General features: G+C 54.9%; 3 protein-coding genes across 4 annotated transcripts; 2 read left to right on the forward strand and 1 right to left on the reverse strand.

The window, feature by feature from the left end:
* Positions 1-482: 482 nt before the first annotated feature.
* Positions 483-7,715, forward strand: MZT2B (mitotic spindle organizing protein 2B). Of its 2 annotated transcripts, XM_081123174.1 has the most exons (4): positions 483-710; positions 972-1,120; positions 2,038-2,217; positions 7,452-7,700. In XM_081123174.1, exons 1-4 carry the CDS (start codon positions 547-549, stop codon positions 7,607-7,609), a joined length of 651 nt encoding a protein of 216 aa, XP_080979300.1. In that variant the 5' UTR covers positions 483-546; the 3' UTR covers positions 7,610-7,700. The 2 variants fall into 2 exon arrangements, with proteins under 2 accessions (XP_080979300.1, XP_080979299.1); XM_081123173.1 differs by lacking the exon at positions 2,038-2,217 and having other exon boundaries at positions 7,452-7,715.
* Positions 7,716-11,824: 4,109 nt separating this feature from the next.
* SLC7A4 (solute carrier family 7 member 4) lies at positions 11,825-12,521 on the forward strand (the record flags this gene model as incomplete). The annotated part of the gene is given in 3 exon segments (XM_081122766.1): positions 11,825-11,875; positions 12,147-12,389; positions 12,393-12,521. Coding segments are annotated over 3 exon segments (423 nt in total).
* Positions 12,522-13,106: 585 nt separating this feature from the next.
* On the reverse strand, positions 13,107-20,809 carry P2RX6 (purinergic receptor P2X 6). The gene is given in 13 exon segments (XM_081122533.1): positions 13,107-14,649; positions 14,652-14,690; positions 14,777-14,854; positions 15,024-15,089; positions 15,177-15,270; positions 16,636-16,745; positions 16,834-16,975; positions 17,072-17,152; positions 17,228-17,321; positions 17,502-17,577; positions 18,335-18,406; positions 19,771-19,921; positions 20,637-20,809. Coding segments are annotated over 13 exon segments (1,236 nt in total). The 5' UTR covers positions 20,771-20,809; the 3' UTR covers positions 13,107-14,550.
* Between the last annotated feature and the right edge of the window lie 226 nt (positions 20,810-21,035).

Genomic DNA, 21,035 nt, shown 5'->3' on the forward strand with positions numbered 1-21,035 from the left:
CGCGTTTAAGGGTTTCACTTTTGTAGGTGCGTGCGCAGTGGGGGCCCGAGCTCTCGTACTGTACGCACGATGAGGAACGCGCGTGCTCGTAAGGAGAGGCTGTTAATTAGGGCCCTCGGGGCGCGCCCCCAATGGGGCATGCGGGCGAGGAACAGTTACACATTGTGCACTGCCTGCCCTTCGTCCCACGGGCATTTATTGAGCGCCCACTATATGCCAGGCACTGCGCTGGATGTTGCTACTTAAGCGAGAACCACCAATGCAGCCCAGCAGGGAAGTCCTGATCGCCAAGGGGAGGGTTTCTTTGGCCTGTCGCGGTGTCCCCCACGCCTAACACACTGCCCGGCACGTAAATGCGGGTCGAATGGCGTAGGGGAAACGGACTGATCTCAGTCCTTCGGCGTACGGTTGTCCCGCGGCCAGTGTGACGCTGCAGGGAGAGGAACAGCCGGCAGGGCCGGTAGAGGGCGCTGTGGGAGCGCCCGGGGGCAGGGTGGGGCGGGGCGAGGCGAGGTTGTGGCGCGCACCTTCCCACCGGCCCCGCAGATGGCGGCCCCGGGCACCGGGCCCGGGCCCGGGCCACCCCCGGGGCTGGAGGCGGCCCTACAGAAGCTCGCGCTGCGGCGGAAGAAGGTGCTGAGCGCCGAGGAGATGGAGCTGTACGAGCTGGCGCAGGCGGCGGGCGGCGCCATGGATCCCGACGTGTTCAAGTGAGCGGGCGCGGGTGGGGGCTGCGCGCTCGTGCGACCCCAAGACAACCCCGCTCTCAGCCCCCGCCCGGCCACTGATCTATATGGAAGAGCCTCCTGTCCCTGTCGGGACCCCCTGGGGGCCCAGAGTAGAGTCGGGGCCTTGAGGGAGGTAGCCCTGGACCCAGCGCCAGTCTGGTAGCTATGCCCGGCCCGTTCTCTCCCGAGCGGACGGCCCGCGTCCAGTAGCGCTCACTGCCTCACCGCGTCTGTTTTCACCAGGATCCTGGTGGACCTGCTGAAGCTGAACGTCGCTCCCCTCGCAGTCTTCCAGATGCTCAAGTCCATGTGTGCCGGGCAGAGGCTGGCGAGCGAGCCCCAGGACCCTGCTGCAGTATCCCTGCCCACATCGACCGTACTAGAGACCCGAGGTCAGAGCTGGGGTGCTCTCTGCCCTTGTGGCCCAGGCGGCGGGGTGGCAGGGGCCAGAAGGTGGGCAGTGCCCAGTACAACACAGGCTAAACCCTCAGTGGTCAGGCCTTTCTGTAGGTCTTCTCCCATGACCCACTGGGTCCATACAAGGGCTCTCCCCTTTGGTGCAGTCCCCAGCTTTGGCTTCAATGCTAGCCTTGAGAGAGCATGTCTAGATCAGGTGGGGGCAGAAAGGGTGCCCCAACGAGGCCCAAGCAGGCTAGGCCTCATCTGGGACTTTTGCCGTCCCATTCTCTTCTTACCTCATAACTCATGCCTTCATACCACAAATACAGGGACAAGACTGCTTTGGTTCCTGTGGTCATAGTGTGTACAGTCTCCAGGGAAGTGTTCAGGGAGTGGGCAGGCAGGGAGGCCTTCCTACAACCCCCTCCCCTGAACCCCCCTCACCCAGCTCCAAATCCTGCCCAGGAGTCTGGCCCTCTGAGCTTTTGTCGGATTGCTGGACAGGAGTCAGTGTGGCAGTCGTGGCTGCCCTAGACACTCAGGGTGCAGAGGCTTGAGTGGCAGAGCACTGGGCTCAGGCTCAAGGGGCCTCCTCACTCTGAAGGGTTATGAACAGGTACTGGCAATGAGGATGTCATAGCAGAGCTCCCTGTGTGTCACTTCTGCTCCTGATGACTATCAGAAACCCTCTGAGATGCAGCAGAACCTCCTGGGCTGGCTCCTTGGTCACAACACTCAGGCATTTACAGACATCCTGAGAAGCAGCTGACATTGGAGTGGAGGGCAGGCTGGCCCCTTTGGGTGGGAGTGCCAGGGCCCTAGGCACTCACCCCCCCTTTCCCAAGAGGCCCTGGCCTCCTCACTGACCCATGCTCCATCTGCTCTTTTTGTGTCTTTCTCTGACCTGCAGAGGCCTCCTTTCTCTCTGCCAAGAACTGTAGCCCCCCTGCAAGGCCTTCCTTTTCCTCGGCCCTGCGGCCTGCAGCCTCTCCGGTTCTGCACCACAGCCCAGCTGCCACGCACTCGCCTCTCTCTCCGGCCCCCCCTGGTTCCCTCCGGTTCTCTTGCTGCCTGTTCTCTCCTTTTGCAGGTTGCATTTACTGGTTTATCTCTGGGGGTTGGTGTGCTCTCTTGTTTCCATGAAAACTGCTGTGGCCCAAGAAAGCCAGAACAGCTTTTAGCTGCAAGGGCAGGATCCTACTGCCACGCAGCTTAGAGACTGAGGACATGATTTCATGGTTTAGTAAGAGACAACCTGCAGTATTTCTAGAATGGGACCAGCACCCCCTACCCCCCAGAGTCTAACTCTGCTGGGTAAGACTTGCGCGCTATAGAGGTGCCCCTGCACCAGGGGAGGACAGGAGGCCGAGGGGCAGGGAAGAGGCATGTTGGGCATGCTGTGAACAGCAAAGCCTTAGGTGTGAGAAACACCTTGGTCTTTTAGATGCTGTCATGTACATGGATGGACAGGCTGGAGGCAAAACCATTATTCTCCTTTCTGCCTGGTTCTTGAGATGGGGATACCTTCCAGGCATTGCCAGGTGTGATGAGGCTGGGGGCCCAGTGCCAGGGGTGTGTGAGGCCCTGAGATCCTACAGGTGCTCTGGCTTTGCACTTTTACACACCCCTCCCCACATCCCCCACTTTGCCATTCCAGGTGCCACCTGAGCTTGGGCCAGAGAGGGGTAGGGAAAAGCTGAGACGTGGGTCAGATAGGGGTGGGTGGACTACAGGCTGAGTTGAGGAATTGATGGGTGAGTTTCCAGAGGGAGGAAGAAACTGGGAACAGCCCTCCTCACTCAAGAAGGTGGTACCACTAACTCAGTGACTGGGTACCAGGCCATCTTGCAGTGCTGAGGGCACAGTGGGGCTGCAGGGTGGACACGCTCTCAGTCCAGTGAGGGAGATGGCTAGAAAAGTGACAGAGACAGAAATGGGAGCAGCAGGGGTTAAGCAGACTGAGGGGCAGGGCCCTCTGTGTGAGCTGCAGAGCCCTGTGAGGTGGGGTGGTAGAGAGGGGGCTGAGAGAAGAAAGGTGAGGCAGAGATGCATGGTGTGTGTCCAGGCCATTGGTGGGAGCTGGGCCTGAGCTGGAGGGTGGGGGGAGAGAGGAGGGTGGAGAGTCAAGAGGTGTGCCCTGGGCATGGCGCTGGGAGCACTGGCATAGAGGGTTTGGGAAGACCAGAGGAATCCCTGAGGGAGGTGGGGTTAGGAGTGGAGCGCTGGGGCCCCACAGGGTTATTTTCTCCTTGAGTGCTCAGGCCTTTGGTCCTACTAGGCTGCTGGCCAGCAGCCAGGATGTGGGGACAGGGAGCCCCTGAGGAGATGTGTGGTGTGGGTAGATTGGGGGGAGGTTGTTGATGGGGAGAGTTGGAGGGAGCAGGGCAGTCAAGGGGCAATGCCAGGACTGTGCTACAGCTGAGGCAGAGGCCACCACACAAGACAGATCTCTGAGGCCACATGTCACAGCCTCTGTTCATACAGATCTTCCAGCTGCCTCATTAATCTCCACCTCAGGATCTGGGATAGAGAAGATAAGAGTTGTCAGAGTGACCCTGCTGTGGGGACCATGGTGGCCGAGGAAGACAATGGGGGTTTGGGACTATTGGGGCCAAACAGCCTTACGTTTCCCACAGAATTGGAGTGTAGAGTTGCTCCAGGCCATGGGTCTGCCTCTTTTGGCAGAAAAAGGGGAAACAAGACCCCCAAAAGCACAGAGGGGTAATTTTTGTCACAGGGAGGATGTGGAGTCACTGAGGAAAATTTTAATTGAGTGTTGTTTGTTGAAGTTCAAGGACACTAAGTTTTAAAAAGTTGTCCATCCAGAACGTGTAAGGTGAAGTTTGGTGTGGAGCCATGAGCCTCGCGTGGAGCTGCACTGTCCAATAGGGAAACCACAGCCCCGGGGTGGTTGGTGCTCTTGAGAGGCCCTGAGGATATAAGTACACCACAGGCCCAGATGCCGAAGAATTGGCCCAGAAAGGGAATGTGACACCTCACAAATAATTTATATATTGAGTATGTGTTAAAATGATAATATATTGGATATTTTTGGTTAATTAAAATATATTAATTTCCTATTTATTTTTACTTTTTAATGTGGCTACTAGGAAATTTAAAATTATATAGAGGGCTTACATTATATTTCTGTTGGACGGCGCTGCTCCAGAACATTGACAGTAACACTTTCCTGAAACACCTCATCAGTGCTGTGTGCCATTCGGGGAGGGGTCTTGCAAGGGCAAACACCCCCCAAGAAGCATAGGCTAAGTTAAGGGTTAAAAGTGCACGTGTGCGCATTCATGTGGTATGTCAATCTTTGTCATTGTTTGTATGTGTTCTGGAAGCACTGATTAAGCCCCTACTGTGTGCCCAACCAGAGAGGGCAGCAGAACTAGCTGGTGGATGCAGACCTTTCTCTGACTCTCCAGCAACGGCCAGTGGCCTTGAATACATTGGGTGACCTGCAGTGCTGCCTTGCCAGGGTGTAGTGCACTCCTGGAGCAGGGCTATAGTGCTTTTTTCCCCTCTCCTCATTTCTCACTCACCTGTCCTCCCTACACAATCCGTTCTTTTCCTTCCTTACACAACAGGCACTCAAGTGCATGCTCAGGGCCAGTCACTAATATTTTGCCTTGGTGGCGCCACTGGCCGATTCCACCACTAGGGGGCACTGTGATCACAAAGGAGAAAGACCTCTCTTGGGGACCAGTAGCTCCTGCTCGATTTTTTATAAATCCTCTTTCCTAACCAGCTCTGCTGGCAGAGCTTGCAGGGAATAGTGAGTGGGACTTACATTGGCCACACCAAAGGTAAATGACATACAGGGTCCCACCGGGTCTGGCCATCTCCCCAGCTTCGGGGGCTTCCCACATCACGGGAACGATTGGCTGGTGTGTTTTGGGAGTTTGCTTCATTAGGGGGTCACAAAACCCTGAGTAGACACAAGCTGGTTTTAGGGATAGGAGGAACACGGACTTTTGAAGACAATAAGTCAGACCACTTTTTAATATTCAGTGATGTCGTCTGTCCTTGTGCCCTCAGGAACCGGGCATATCCCCACCCCTCCCCAGCCTGTGGTCATCCTTGGCTCAACCCCACCCTCCATTCCATGTGACCAGCTCCAAAAAGTCCCGTGCTGGTTCCCCTGGGAGGGCATGGCTGAGCCTAAGCCTGAGCCCAGCTGAATGCAGCAGGTCTTCCCACTTCAGGCCCCGCAGACCACCCTCCTCCACCCTCACCCTCCAGCTCCTTAAAGAGGCCTGAATGGGTCGCCCCACTCACCCCAGGAGCACAGGGTTCCTGAGGGTTCCATGAATCGCACAGAGCTGGATAAATGGTCTTTCATTGTTAGATGGTTTTAACACCTTCTGTGACTCAAAGTCATGGTAGTGTCATTTCCAGGGTTTAGGGCCTTGTCAAATTTAGAGAAACATTTGCCCTTTTCTATTTTGCTGTCATCCTCAAGATTCAGAAGGACCCTTGTCATTACACTGGGGGGAAGGGGGAACTCGTGTAACAGGCTGAAGAGAAGCTGGCTTAAAAGTCAGGCCCACCCGAGACCTACCCTGTCACTTGCTGGGGGTGAGCTGGGCCTGAGCTGTATTTCTGAGTCCTTCAGCTAATGCCCCTTGTCGAGAGTTTGTGGGATGCCCAGGAACCCAGGGTTAGGATCCCTAACCCTGATGCTACGAGACCTAATTCCGCATGGCCCAGCCTGGGGAGGTGCTGTGGCCTCAGAGTTGGACACTAGCATGTTAGGAGATGCTGCAGGGTGGCGGGGCTCATGCACTCACAGGGATCCTTGCCCACTGACCAGAATATTGGCATTTGTACCAAAGAAAATGTGGGTGACAGTTCTCTGTGTGTTTTTTGTGAATCACTGGCCTTGTCCAATTTTAAGGCAGGCTGAGTTGACCCAGCTTTAGCCCACAACATGTTCCTGTCTGTTCCCCCTCGGCTCTAGGTAACCTGTTATTACATCTCCATCAGATCAAGTGCACATGAGCACTTGAATGTGAAGTCCAGGTAGGTGAGGCAGGGGAAGGAACTGCCTGGGTTCCAGGCAAGGCACGGCTGTAACCCTTCCCACTACGCCAGGCAGCAAAGATCCCGCTCTCTGAGGAAAAACATTCCAGAAATTCTCTTAAGAAGGGCAGTCATATCCCTTCAGGAATCCTGGGAAGGACTTAGTTTTAAGTATTAGAGAGCATAGAAAGTGAAGATGTCCTATAGGAGTCAGGGCCTGCAGAGTCTCAAATGCAGGTGCCTCAGCTTGCTCAAGGTGACAAATGGTGAAACAGAAATGATTTAACAGGTCCCTAAGAAACTTTATTCTCTCTTTTCTCCAAGAATTCACAATTTCCCTGAGGCAGGCTATTTGACTGTGAACCCTGAGGGAGGCTTGGAGTCAAGCAGGGGACACATACCCTGGTCAGAGCCCACAGAGCAGACCCTGGCCGAGGCTGGCCTAAAAGGGAGGAACTGTGAACCAGTGTGTGAGCCTGTTCACCAGTACATTTTGTCCCCTGGGGGTTCCTCTTAGTCATGCTGATGCTGTCAACACCCTGAGCCCAGGGAAGTCACTCATTTAAAATAAAGCTCTAGTCCAGGTATGGTAACGTCTTCACAAAAAAAGAGAAATAAGCAAATTACAAAACACGAAATAGACCAGTAGTCTCCATCTGAGTGTGACTACCCAGGGGTCAGAGCAAGTCTTGAGCAGTCAGGCCTCTGCAGGAGCCCAACCATGGGATCTGGGAGTGAACCTGAGAGCAAGAGGCTTGACCACTGAATGTTTGCAGAATAGAGGGAGGGAGGAAAATGTGTGAGGAAAAGCTTCCAAGATCCAGATCAAAAAGCCTGACTTCGTCACCTGCTGATGGCTCCTGTGGTTTTTATCAGTCTGATGGACTCAGCCGTGGGTAATCCAGAGGAGAGTGCCTGGGGCAGTGAGACAGCAGCCCTGCTGGTAGTGAGCCCTCCTGTGCTGCTGGCAGCTTTAGCTGACCCCGTACGCTTCCCAGGGCAGGAGTCAGTGCTGAGCTTCCCTTCCCCTAAATTGACCATTGACACTTTCCTCCCCACTCCTGGCACGACTTCCATCCTAGGACACCTTTGAGGGCCTCCTGCACTCTGCCAAGGACTGGTCTTGCCCAATTCCAGGTAGTCTTCAGAATCCTGGGCTGACATAGGGTCCCCGGTGGAAAGGACTGTGACAGAAACGTACTAGATGTAAATGTTGCTCAAGGAACACAAATAGAGATGCACTGTGCTTGTGGAGTTCGCCCTGGTTCTTAATGATTGTTTTCTGTGTCTGCACAGGGAGAAACAAAGGCAGCACTGCTCTTGGTGGAGGCCCAGCCCTGGCAGAACGAAGCTGCCGGGAAGGATCCAGCCAGAGGATGCCCCGACAGCCCAGTGCTACCAGGCTGCCCAAGGGGGGCGGGCCAGGGAAGAGCCCCACCCGGAGCAGTACCTGAGCCAAACAGAGACTTGCCACCCCCACCTGCTGTGGGCTCCACGGCCTCCTAACAGAGGTCATGTATTATTTCCTCCAGTTGGTAATAAACCTTTTTGAAAAACTGAGGGTCCATTCAAGATGTTTTCTGTCATCTTTTGACTATACTAAGGCACAGATATTTAGAATTTGTGTGCGTGCTGATCCTGGAGCTGCTACCACTCAATTAACCAAGTGACTGAAACCAGTGCCTTCGTCCTCCTGGGCCTCAGTCTCAGTCTCAGAGAAAAGGTCCATATTATTAGGTCTTTTACTAACAGAATTCAACGCATTTTGCTCGAAGTGAAAGGAGGGACTCTGAGACCATTCCCAGGGTGCTCAGGTGCAGTGGTGGCAGGGGGTTGAGCACGGAGGGGGGAACATTGTCAAGTTACCACAGACAGGACAAAGTTGAATTGTACAGAGCTTCTAACCTTCTGTTAGAAGCCAATAAAACCCATCACCCCCAAAATGCCCTGACCTTACACATCTGACCCAGAGTTTTAGGGATTCTGTGGGTATCCCCACCCCTTCCATGGACTTCAGATTCTAAAACTCCAGTTCCAAGCTTTTGTACTTTAGTCTATGTGTCTCATCAGTGGACAAGCCTGAAAAATGGCAAATTCAATTGAAAAACCTAACTCAGTTTTCCAAGAATGTAGTAAATGTTAATGCTTTGAAATCTTGGATTGGAAATACTGTTTCCCCTGGGGTCATGCCATGTAAGCAGTAGCTCCTTACAGGTGTGGGTAGTGTTGCACCTACCCCAAAGCACAGCACCGTGTAGCCCAGACCAGCCTTCCACACAAGGCTGCAGGCTTTGGGGTATCCACTCCTGGGGGCAGACGAGTGTCTCCCAGTCGAGCACCACAGCAGACAGGGTAGATATAGAAACTTTAATAGCAAACAACCTGAAACCAGTCAAGCTGAGGGGTGGCAGGAGAGAGCAGAAGAGGGGTACACTCTCCAGCCAGACTCTCCCATTCAGTATTCTTCCCCTTCTTCAGCCTCTGCTTCCACGGAATCCACACCCACCTCTTCATAATCTTTCTCCAGAGCTGCCAGGTCCTCCCGGGCCTCAGAGAACTCCCCTTCCTCCATGCCCTCCCCCACATACCAGTGCACAAAGGCTCGCTTAGCATACATGAGATCAAACTTATGGTCCAGGCGGGCCCAGGCCTCGGCGATGGCGGTGGTGTTGCTCAACATGCACACAGCCCGCTGCACCTTGGCCAGGTCTCCCCCAGGGACGACGGTGGGGGGCTGGTAGTTGATGCCCACCCGCTAGAGAAGAGTCATAAAGCACTGTGTGAAGCTTCTGTTGAATCCAGAAATGGTGGCTGCTTTCCCAGAAATGGAAGGCGTGCAGGTACCCTCTGGTGACCTGGCAGAAAGCTTGGTTCAATCTGCAGTCTCTGAGCCCCTTTTTGTGCCAGGCTAGGTTCCAGGAAAGCAAGGTGATGGTTTCCAGACAAGGAAAGACAAGTGGCCAGAGCCGGCCACTTTGGCTCAGTCCCAAGCTGCTTGAAGGGCTTTGTCGCAGCAACTGTGACATGTGATAGACACCCTGGTGATTAAAATGTCTTCCTTCTGAAGGACACTGCCCTGGATTCTTCATAGGTTACTTTCTCCATAGGCTTCAACAAGAAGGGAATTGATCTCTAGCAGAAGCCTTTTCCACCCAGTACACGTGTCGTTGTATTGCAAGGGAAGGTCATACCCCCTGCAATCAGTGTGTGCATAGCAGGGTGACAGGTACACTGCCAGAGGACCTAGGACCACTGCTCGGACTACAGCAGCAGGTGGTCTGTGTGTGTGCTAAGTAGGAGGAGGGGTGACATTCCAGAGCTCAAAGGGGTTGGCATTCCAGGCTTCAGGAGAGAGAAGACCAGAGGTTTTGGCAGAACACAGGGTCAGCTAGAGTTAGGGTCAGCAAACTTTGTCTATAAAGAGTGAGATAGTACATATTCTATGTTGGATGGGCCATGCAATCTGTCACAGCCACTCAATTATGTCTTAACACAAAAGCAGCCACAACAATAGGCCACTGAATGGATCTATGTTCACGTTAAACTTCACATAATCAGGCATTGGTCCACCAACCATGCCGAGCCCTGAACTGGAGGAAGAGAGCCCAGTGTAGGAAGGCCTAGTTAAGAACCCAGCACAGGCCTCCGGGTGGCTCAGTTGGTTGGTGGCTCAGTCATCCTGTACACCAGAAGGTGGTGGGTTTGACTCCTCATCAGGGCACATACCAGGGGTTCAGTTTCTATCCCTGGTTGGGGTGCACGCGGGAGGTAACCAACAGATGTTTCTCTCTCACATTGATTTTTTTCTCTCTCTCCTTCTCTCTAAAATCAATTTTAAAAACTAGGCCCTGAGAGGGCCCACATACTCCAGACACGACCTTGGGTAGCGCCCAGGGTCCCAGCGCTACCGGGTCAGTAATGACACCCTCCTGCCCTGCTGCCACCCCGGCCTAACCCCCACTACATGGCCCCGCAGTACCATGGTGGTCACTGCCTAGCCTCACGCTGTGCTATCACCTCCACTCGGTCCAACTCCACGCGACCAACTGCCCGCCCTTCACGCAACGCACAGAGTCCTGATTGGCACATCGCCCGCACAACTGCTGTTGGCTCTGACTCCTCTGGGGGGCAGGACCAAAAAGGAGTTAAATATAGAGAATATAGGAAAGAACTAAAGTAAATCAAAAACAAAAACAAAACAGCCCTGGCCGATGTGCAGTTGGTTGAGCATCGTGCTATGCACAGAGAGGTTGCTGGTTCAATTCCTGGTGCAAAGCACATGCCCAGTAGGGGTGCAGGAGGCAGATTGATGGTTCTCTCTCATCCATGTTTCTCCCTCTCTCCCCCCTTCCTCTCTCTCTCAAGTCAATTAAAAAAAAAACATATATATATATATATATATATAGTATGTGTGTGTGTGTATATCTTTATTGATTTCAGAGAGAGGGCAGCAGAGGGAGAGAGAGATAGAAACACCAATGATGAGAGAGTCATTGGGGATCGAGCCCGCAACCCGGGCATGTGCCCCGACTGGGAATCGAACCTCGATCTCCTGGATCCTAGGTCGATGCTCAACCGCTGAGCCATGCCTGGCTGGGTGACTTCCCTATTTAAATCAACCTTGCATTCATTCCTGGGGGAATTTCCACTTGGTCCTTTTTATATGTTGCTGGATTCAGTTTGCTAGTATTTTCATAAGGGATCTTGGCCTGTAGTTTTCTTTTCTTGTGATGTCTTTGTTGGGTTTGGCATCAGGGTAATCCTGGCCTTGTAGAGTATTCATCTTCCACCTGCCTGCTTCTTCTTCAGAGCTTTAGCTTCACCACATCTTCGTGGGTTTGCTCTGTGTGACTGCCTTGCTCAGTGGGGTCCCTGCACTTGTCCCAACCATTCACCATGCCATCCATGCTTGGCCTCATGTGTCCACTGTAGGTGCCTGTGAGAGGGGGTATGGTGAGAACCCTTCTCTGGCTGGATGAAGTCATTGCTCCAAAACACTGCACACCAGCTCTCAGGTGGTCATCGGTAAGGCTTTAGGGGAGTTCCTGTATACAGAAACTGTGTCTCTGGTATACAAAACTGCCCGTCTTTTGGCTTGAAATGCATTTGTCTAGAATTTTGTGAAGGCATTTCAGAACAAGGAACATCTGCCCTGTTATGTTTAGGCCACATGGGAGGATTAAGGGAGTTGTGATTCCTGCAGGAAGAGGGAGTCCAGCTGAGAAGTTCCTCAAGCAAATATCAGAAGGGACCAAGAGGGCTGGCCAAGGCACTGTTCCAAGTGGCACTATCTTGTCTACGAGTCCACTATCCTATCATACTATCAGCATCCCATTAAGCCAGACAGGCTATAGGTTACCCTAAAATTCTATTCCATAAACCTGGAAACATGTATAAAGTTCTGGGGAAAGAGGATATCTGTTTTGGTTTTGCTTTGCTTGAATGAATTGCCACCATTTTGCTGTGAACAAGCTAACATGTTGTCACACCAACTTTTTCACTTTCAATGAAGTGGGAAGAGCAGAAGGACAAAGACTCCTCAGCCCCAGGAATAAATAAGCCTGAGGGAAGGTTGTGATGGCCATGGGATGGGACAACAGGGACTGCCCATGGTGTGGGGACTGGCATGGACTAGGTTCTCAGGACATGGTACCTCTCACTGATTATCCATGAATGGGAGGCTGCTGTTGTGGTTCCCCAGGGTCCTCCAGGCCTACAAGGTACTTCTAGGCTAGGAAGGGCTGCCATTGGCATCTGAGGTGCCCTAGTGGATCTCCTGAGCTGTAGGCTGTCCCTAGGAGTCTGCTTGCCTCCTTTCAGGACATTGAATATAGCTACAGGCTCAGAACAGCCAGCACAAGTTCTGCCAATTCATAGAACAGTCCCAAAAGCTATACGCTCACTCACCAATGTATGAGGGTGGCTCCATTGCACAGGAGAAGTCAGGGATTGCCCGGGGCCACTGCAGCCCAGCCCTGCCCTTTCTCTCAGATCCCTCTGGTGCCCCTGACTCCAGCCCTGAGCAGCCTCCTCAACATCTGCCTCATGCTGAGGCTGACCTACCTGACCTGGCTGTGCTTCTCCATCTGCTGCTCACTGGCGAGCGTGGGCCAGGCTGGGGCCAAGGAGGGCAAGGAGAGCAAAGGGCTGGGACCTGGCCCTCAGGCTTGCGCAGGACTCATGGTGTATTTTGGCTATGGTATCTGGCACAGCAAGGAGAACCAGCAGGAGCTGTAGCAGCTGGCTGCCACACACTACATGTTGTTCCCCAGCGGCAGCCTGGAGGAGATGGTGCAGGTCCTGCAGCCCCAAAGCCAGACACTGGCCCAGGAGCCCAGCTGCAAGGAGCATCCCTCCGGTCCATGAGGACAGCTGGGGGCCTGCCCACCCTCCTCCACCTCCCCAGGAGGCCAGAGGACCTGGGAGGCCCCTCTGCCTGGGGCAGCTCATGTTTGCAGGCCTGCCCATGCTCAGGGTTCCTCAGCGCCTTAGTTTCCAGGGCTCCCAGAGGATATGGTGTGTGCCTGCAGCCTACTCAGGGATGTCATGGCACACTTGCCCGGGCACGAACACCTCTCAGGCACATGCCTGCATCATCTACACAGCTGCCCTGGGTGCAGACTGAGGCCATACCTGTTTCCAAATTCAGTCCCAGCTGTCACAGCTGGTGCTCATTTTCTCTCTCTGCCCACTCCCTCAAGGGCTTTTCGATAAATGCTTGCGAAGGTACATGGGTATGGTACATACGCTTAAGTATGGGTGCACAAGCGCCTGGATCTGCTCCAAGTACCCTCCAGCCCACTTGATGGCTGTGATGCCCCAGGCCTTTCACGGTTCCCAGGCCCACTCTGCCCCTCCCCCACTGGTCTCCCCTAGACTGTTCTATGTCGACTACAGACATCTCCAACTCCCCCATTCCTGCCTGTAAGAACCACACAGGAGGTTGCTGGCTTTGGCAGGCTTTACTTCTTGACTTCCTGCAGTCATGTCATTGGCTTTCTCTGGGCCCCGAGGACAACCAGGTACAGTACATGTGACCCTGCTCCAATAACAAGGCCTCACACTGCTCTGGGGGTTGAGAGTCAGCAGGGACCTAAGGTTCTGCTGAGGTTCTGGGCGCCAGATGATTCCAGATGCTAACCCAGCCTGAGCCCCCTCCCAGCCCTCTCCAACTGGTCCATGTCACTCCATTGGCAAGTTGCTAGCACACCCCTGGTCACCGGGGAGCCATGAAGAAGCAGCCCCTCATCTCCCTGGGGTAAGTACTCCCAAGTCCCTGCCCCTTCCCTGGGACTAAGAGAGGATTTGACTCCTGTAGCCCCCGTGCCTCCCCTTCTGACCGTGGATCTCCCAGACCTGGAGAAATTCTCCCATAGGCAGGACACAGACCCCAGATGGATTCCAGAGCCCAAACCAGGCCAACCTGCTGGGGCTTCTGTGTCTTTTGTTAGGGACATTCTTCCAGCCACTGGGCTTCACCTGGGGTCATAGTCAACAGGTTTTTAGTCATGACATTGGGAAGGACTGAATTTCAGATGTACATCTTCCCTACCCTCATGGCTCCCAGGAAGCCCAGTGAACAGGTTCCAGGGGTCTGGGCTTGAAGGTTCACCAAGGCAATATAGAAGGTCATAAAGACCCAGATGATCATAAACTGAGCAGGTATAGGCCCAAGAGATGCCTGTGCCCTTGCCTAAGGTCCTGGTGGGTTGGATCATCTGCCCAACCCACTGCCCTTTTCATGGACGAAGCCCAAGTCTAGGTGAGACCTGCCCACCCCCCACCTCACCCCCTGCAACGCAGCACCAAAGCAACAGAGACAGCCCATCTTGTCAGGCTTCCTTCTACCTTGCTGTGGATTCTGGCCACACAGCCCCCAGTGCAGCACAGCTGAGAGGATGGGAGCTCTGCCTGTGATGGGGGTGCTGGCAGGGAGAAGAAGCCAGGCAGGACTGGAGTTAGCTAGTCAGTGAGAGGGTCAGAGCTGACAGCTGGTGAGTGGGCCACTGCTGGGAGCACTGGAGACAGAGCCTAGGAAAGAGTTCTCCAGACACAGACATAGCAAGAGCCCCATTGGAGCCCCACCAGCGTCCTGCCACGTGGTGCCCAGGGCTCTACCCTTCTCCATGGCTCCTGTTCCACTGCAGATTTCTGTGCAAAACTGGCTTCTGTTGCTTCCCAGGCAGCACCCTGCCAAGGCTGGAGTCAGGGGAGGGACATTCTGCTTGGGAGTTGAAGGTAGAGTTTCCCCCTACCCACACCCTGGTTCTACAGTGTCTTCATCCATGAGGTCCCCAAGGTGGGACCCCACCCTTCCCAGCCACAGGGAATGGTTACGGGCCTCAAGAATGGGCCAGCAAGTGGGGGCCAGAGCCAGGGAAGGGCCACCCTGGCATCAGTGTCTGGCTCCCAGCAGCAGCAGGGGCCATAGGGGCAGGTGGTGGGCCTCCTCTAAGCCACCTGGGCAGCCGGGCTTGGGGGTGCAGAGACCGGCTCTGTCTGTTCAGGCTCGGCGGTCACCTTCGGGGCCTTTGCCTACAGATGAGGACATTAGGTTGGGGCTCTGGCCAACATCCTCCAAGTGCAGCAGCACCTGACGGCAGAATAGGCCCACAGCTCACCTCCTCATACTTGGTTGTCCAGTAGAAATGGGCTTCTCCACCCACGTACAGCAGCAGCAGATCACAGAAGAAGGTGATCTAGGAGAGGCAGGTTAGACCTGTGTCCCTGCCCCAGCCTGCCCTCCTGCCACCTCCCCAACCCTCACTCCAAGACCCAGCAGCAGGCAGAGAGGGCTCAGTGTGCATGCAGGCGGGTCTGGGCATGGGCTGTCTGCAGCCAGAGGGAGGCCACATTGGCCACACTCACAATGCCCAGCCAAGCTGCTCCGGTGCCCAAAGTGATGGTCGTGGGGATGAGTCCAAATTTCCCTGCCTGAGAGACACCTGGGCTGAGCATCTCAGGCCATGGTTGTCGCCTCCTCCCACCCCCACCTGGCCCACCCCACCCAGCCCCTCCTACCTGCCCAGTAACCAGGACGTCAAAGCGAATCCCATAGAGCTTAAGCAGGCTCCGGGCCTCCACACCTGAGGCTTTCCACCAGTGATTGGCTGTTCTGTGGGCAAGAGAAAGTCTGGTGACCTGCTCTGCCCTCTCCCAGGCTGGGCTGGCCCTCCCAGGCCTCCACTGTGCTCATCCATTGACTCCATCAACCCCTAGCCCCAGCCCCAAATCCTGGGTCTCAGCTCTGTATTGTTGCTGAGGACACAGGGGGAAATCAAACCAGGACCTGCCTCTCAGAAGCTCCCTGACTCCTGAGGGGACAGGGACAGAAGAAGAGTTTCTAAACAGACACCGGCAGTGGAGGGGGGTGAGGGAGGTTAGGCCAGGGTTGTGAGCAGCCAGAGGGGGGAACACAGTCTCCCTTAGGAATCGGGGAAGGTTTCTTGCAGGGGAGATTTTCAGGCTGTTTTTCAGGGTTCAGGAAGGAGTTCTAGGCAGAGAAAGCGGGGCCAGTGAGAGAGCACAGAGGTGAGGGGAGCAGGGTGTGGGCAGGGAGCCAGCCCCATAGAGTTGCAAAGGGCTGGCGAGATCAGTGGAGCCAGGCCAGGCAGCAACGTCAGGAGCATCATCTCCAGGCCTGGTGGCCGTGTGCACATATGCATTTGAGCAACAGTGAGAAGGTGACCTGAGGTGGCAGAAGGATGCTGGGCAGGGGAGGGGAGGTCTGCTTAGGAGACAGAGACAATAAATGCCATGCAAGGTCCTTGACTGCTTCCTGATTGGAAAATAAAAAGATTTAGGACCATTACTGGCACAGTTGGGGAAATTTAAATATGAGATTTATTCTGCTGCTGCTAAATTTCTCGAGTATGACAATAGGACAGTGGTCCCATGGGGAAGGTCCTCATTCTCAGCACAGTGTTGAGGGGGGGTGAGTGTCTGGATGTCTGCCACTTACTTTTCAATGGTTGCGTTTGAAATTTATCTAAATATATCTGGGAGGGAGAAGCAAATGTGGCAAAATGGTAAAAACAAACGAAAAATCCCGGTGAACCTTCATGAAGAGCGTGTGGGTATTCACAGTACTAATCTTTGACCTTTTCTATAGATTAAAAAATTTTAAAAATAAAACCTTAAGGGAAATGTGAAAAAGAAAGGCCTCTGTGCTGTGGAGGGGAGATGCTGGGGACAGGGTGGATGGAAGGGAGGCTGGATGCGAGGGGTCCCAGCTGTAACACAGGGTGTGGGGACAGATGGGGTGAAAGGGAAAGGGCTCAGGAGGGAGGTTACACAGGGTCTGTGCTGGGGGTCCCGCAGCTGAGAATACCCCCTCCTGCAACTGGGACCCCCCCCTCTTATACAGAGCGGAGCATATAGAGGGCTGGGCTGGGTCTGTCCTGACCTCCCCAGGAAGGCAGGTGGAGGTGGACCTGCCTGAGGAGCAGCACGTGGGCACTGGGGTCTGTGGCAGTGGCACCTGAAATTGTAGCTCCTCTGCTGCAGCTGGAAGGAGTACTGGGGTCGGCATTCAGAGCCCCCGGTGTCCAGGTTGCAATCCCAGAGGACGTGGATGCTTATAGCACCTCCCTGCACACAGCACACCAATGTTCCGCTGTCACACAGGCTCCGACCCTCTCCCTGAGTCCTCCCACAACCCTGCCTCCCACAGACCCACCAGCAATGCCAGGTCCTCAAAGACCCCTCCAGCTGCAGCCACGAGGTCCCCGATGCGGAACACCGGGCAGTAGGGGCTGGAGAGGGGATCATATTGGCAGCGCTTGAAATAGGCGTTGTCCCAGGTCTCCAAGGCATTGGACCTGAGAGAGCCAGGGGAGGGAAGGTCAGGCCAGGATGGTGATAAGGAGGGTCTGGGGCCTGCCAGGACCCACACTTACTTGGCCTCCCACACTTACTTGGAGAAGTTGAATTTGCTGAAAGTAATAGTAGTTTTGATGAACAGTGTAAAGTTCTCGGCCTGGAGCAGCAGGGGCTTTCTGTGGGTTGGGGGGAGGTGAGGGGAAGGATCTGCCAGTCCTGGGACCCTGCTTTGGGAGTTGGGGGAGACTTACATGGGCACAGTGCCGCTCTCCACTGGGCACCAGCCCTGGATCTCACAGGTCCTATGGGTCTCGTTGAACACCACACACTGGCCCGTTTTTATGCCTTGAAAACACAAGACAAACTCTAGGCTTGAAGTGGGAGATGGGTGGACAAGGGGCTATTGACAAGAAGGAGACATGCAGAGGCACTGCCAGGCCTGCACCAAAAGCCTCCCAGGGTCCCAGCCTGCCCCCCCTAACCCCGTTCCAAGTAGAAGCACTGGAAGACAGGACCCACAGTTACCATGGCTGTGTGTTCCCGTCTCCCCTTCAGGACAGTCTTCATGGGCCCAGCAGTTAGCCAGCGGGATGGAGGGGTGCTGAGGTGGGTGAGAGCAGAGTTGTCAAGGGCCTAGTGGGTGACTTAGCTCTGCAGTCCACCATAACCTGTCCCACCTGCCTTAGTCCCCCAAGGTTCCCTGGGTTTGGGGCACATGGAAAAGCTGGAGGTTGTAAATAGAAGGAGGTAGTCAGAGCAGGGAGCGTGAGCAGCCCCTGGCCAGATGGAATGCAGGTGCTGTACACCAAGGCAAGGCAAGACCCTTTTCTGCCTGGTAGTTCTGTCCCTGGTCAGGGCAGAAGTGACTCATCGATGCCCAGCTCCTCTGATCCCAATTCAGATCACACAACAGGGATGGTGGAGGGACCCTGGGAAGGGTAAGTTCATGCTGGAGGCACTGGGCGTGGCAGACAAAGGACAGGACCCTAGTCCAAGGGGCCTGGGTAGGGAAGTAGGACCCCACAGGCTAAGCCCTTCCCTGCCTGTTCTTCAGTAAAACATGGTCATTAATGCCTGCACACAGTCACAGAGTTCTGGGGATGAGCTCAGAAAGGGGAGGTGGTGAGCTTTCTTGGGGTCACCCAAAGGCTGGGAGGAATTGCAGTAATTCTTACCAGGCAGCATACTTGTGAAAACTAAATGAAATTATTCACACAAAATTTTATCCCAGTGCCTGGAATACAGTAGCACATACTGAGCCCTCAGTCACCCTGGGAGGGAGAAGGGAGGACATGACTGGTGACTCAGGGCTAGAAGAGGAACTGCGGACCCGCTGGAAGGCTCCCAGCCAACCTTACCTCTGGGCACCTGTCCTGAACTTGTTCTGGCGTCACAAGGAAGTTGGTCACCAAGAAGAACACATTCTCTCCCTAGAAGACAAATGTCAGGGTTTGCGCCTGCATGGCTCCCTCAGCGGGAGGTCAGAAGCTGGCAGCTTGGTTTGTGATGGAAGGAGCCCTGGCCTCATCGAGTCATCAACCCTGTGCCCCAGGAAAATGCCTCCAGTGAGGAGTGTTGAAGGAGAGATTGGAGCCTGGCTGGGTTTCTGGCCATTTCTGAGCCCATGTCTGCCTCTTTGAGACAAGTTTATTTTTCATGTTCACTTTCATTCACTTAACCAAAATTTTCTAGGAGCCTCTTATTTCCAGGCACTAAAGATCCAGAATTGAGTTGGGCTGGGCACGTGCTCAGACTGATAGGAAGATGGACCCTTCATTGCACACATGGTCAAGGGCCAGGGGAGCAGGTGGTGAGCTCTGCCTGGGCAAAGGTGGCCAAGGACAGGAAAGGTGGCTGATGCCCATGTGCTGAGCATGAGAGCTCTGTGAATTGGGGGGAATATACACCCAGGAAGGCGAGGCAAGGCCTGGGCAGAGGGCTGAGGTCTATGGCAGCGGTCAGGATCTGGAGGGACTTGGTGGCCACCATCATGGACAAGGAGCCTTCCAAGGGTGGGAAGCAAGGGTTAGTAGGCTCTGATGATGTCACATGTGAAAGCTCAGCCTGGCTGCTGCATGGGTGCACCTGGGGACCCACTAGAAGACCACAGCCTCGTCCAGGTATGGCATGGGCAGCTGTGAATACTGTTGGGAGGTGGATAGGACGGGGTGAGGGACGGGGGTCAAACTGTGTCCACCTTTGGCACTAGTGGATGAAAAGAGGCCACCTGGGAGAGGGAAGTGATTTCTCTTTGTACATGGTGAATGTGCACCGAGGAAGCAACTGTGCTCAGGGCAGGTGGTCGCTGGAGCTACTATTTGGGCATCAGCAGGACACAGGTGGAAACAGGCTGTGGACAATCTGGGTAGAAGAAACGGTCAGAAATGCAGTGTGGGAGGCGCGGAGGAGGAGGGCCTGATAGCAGCACCCCAACGAGGCAAGTATACAGAAAGTTCCAGGGCCTGGCCCCGCCCCTCTATGCCCCTCCCACCCCCACCCTCAAGCTCAAGCTCAATGTCAAGTTCCCAGACACTCCACTCTTTTCCAGATGCAGCCTTTGTAAATGTAGTTCCTTGGCCTGGCTTCCTGGCCACTCCTCTCAGTCACCTGGAAACCTCTTACACATCCCCAATAGTCCTGTCCAGGTGCCACTCCTCTGTAAGGCCCTTCCCAAGCCCAGCCCTGTGACAGTGCCAGCCCCCACCCCTGTCTGGCATCACATGCCTCTCTTGCACATGCCTGCTGCAACAGTGGTATCAGAGGTGTCACCTGGCGACAGCACTGAAGCACCCACCTGTGCCGGCTTCACGAAGTCAGCCACATCCCACAGTCGATTCCCCAGCTCCTTGATCTGGGTCACAGAAACCCCTTTGAGTTTGGTGATAACAGATATCTGGGGGTCCAGGTCATGTTCCTGGTAGCCTTTCTTGGCGACGAGGGCCCACCTGGGGAGGAGGCAATGGGCAGTATGGTATGTCCCTGGCACAATGTGAGCAGTGGTGGAGCTGCGCCCTACTTTCTCAGCCTCTCTCCCTCACACCTGTAGGCTCCCAGTACACCACTCAGGTCCCCTGCCTCCTCTCCATTCTCATCCCCCCAAACACCCTGCACAGGCCAGAAGCACAGGCCATGCATCAGAGAGCCAGTGCCCACATGGGTGTCTCCTATTAGGTACCCATGGGCTTGGAGATACCCACTATCACCTCCTTCAGCAGCCAACATCCTCCCCGTGCCCCAGCTAGACCCAGCTTTCTCCTTAAAGACTCCCCTGACTCAGCCAGAACTGGTGGTTTCTATCGGGGGCCTTAGCGTTCTAGCTCTCACAAGTGTCAGGGACTACATCCTGCTGCCCAGGGCCTCCTGAGCAAGGGTGGAGTCCATCCTGCTCTGTGCCCAAAGCCCAACATGGGGTTAGGGACAAGGCCCAGGGAAAGAGGCAGGTGGACACACAGGAGGACACAAACACACGGCTTGCTCTTACACCCACTGGCAACTATACAGACACAGATGCTTCCTTCTGCCAACACACTACCCTGCTCCAACCTGCCCCCGCCTCCACTACCATCAGCCCAGCCCCCGAAGAGCCAAACCCTCAACCCTCAGCCCAGCAGGACCGGTCATGGTCCCTCCGGCCAATGTGTCCAGGAGCCGTTCTCTTACCCCACCATGTAGACCATGGCCCCAAGCTGTAGCAGCCTCTGCAGGACGCCCACCCGCCAATTCCTGGTCATCACATACTTCTCAGTCTTATAATCCAGAAGCCCCCAGCCTGCCAAGACCCCTGGGGAGCCCATGTTCCCAGCTCCTGCTGGCTGCTGGGGCACATGAGTCAGCAGAGCAGCTGCAGTCACAGCTGAACAGGAGATAAAGCAGGAGACCAAGGAGGACCTGGCCAGCAGCTATTAAAGGGACAGGATCCACTCCTGGCAGGATCCAGCCTCCACCCCCACCCCCACCCCAGTCCTGGGCTCAGTCCCAAGCCCCAGCGGCCCTGGGCCTCTCCAGACTCCCTCTGTCGGACCCTGGGCACACACAGAGGAGCAGCCCCTGTCCCCTGCT

The sequence above is a fragment of the Miniopterus schreibersii genome (assembly GCF_964146895.1).
Source record: "Miniopterus schreibersii genome assembly, chromosome: 20".
NCBI lineage: Eukaryota > Metazoa > Chordata > Mammalia > Chiroptera > Miniopteridae > Miniopterus > Miniopterus schreibersii.

Bases quoted from the DNA above. Each gene is read 5' to 3' on its own strand.
- MZT2B (XM_081123174.1), top strand. From the start codon at position 547: ATGGCGGCCCCGGGCACCGGGCCCGGGCCCGGGCCACCCCCGGGGCTG. The intron at 1,121-2,037 runs GTCAGAGCTGGG...TCTGACCTGCAG, and splicing joins GACCGTACTAGAGACCCGAG to AGGCCTCCTTTCTCTCTGCC. The intron at 2,218-7,451 runs GTTGCATTTACT...GTGTCTGCACAG, and splicing joins CCTGTTCTCTCCTTTTGCAG to GGAGAAACAAAGGCAGCACT.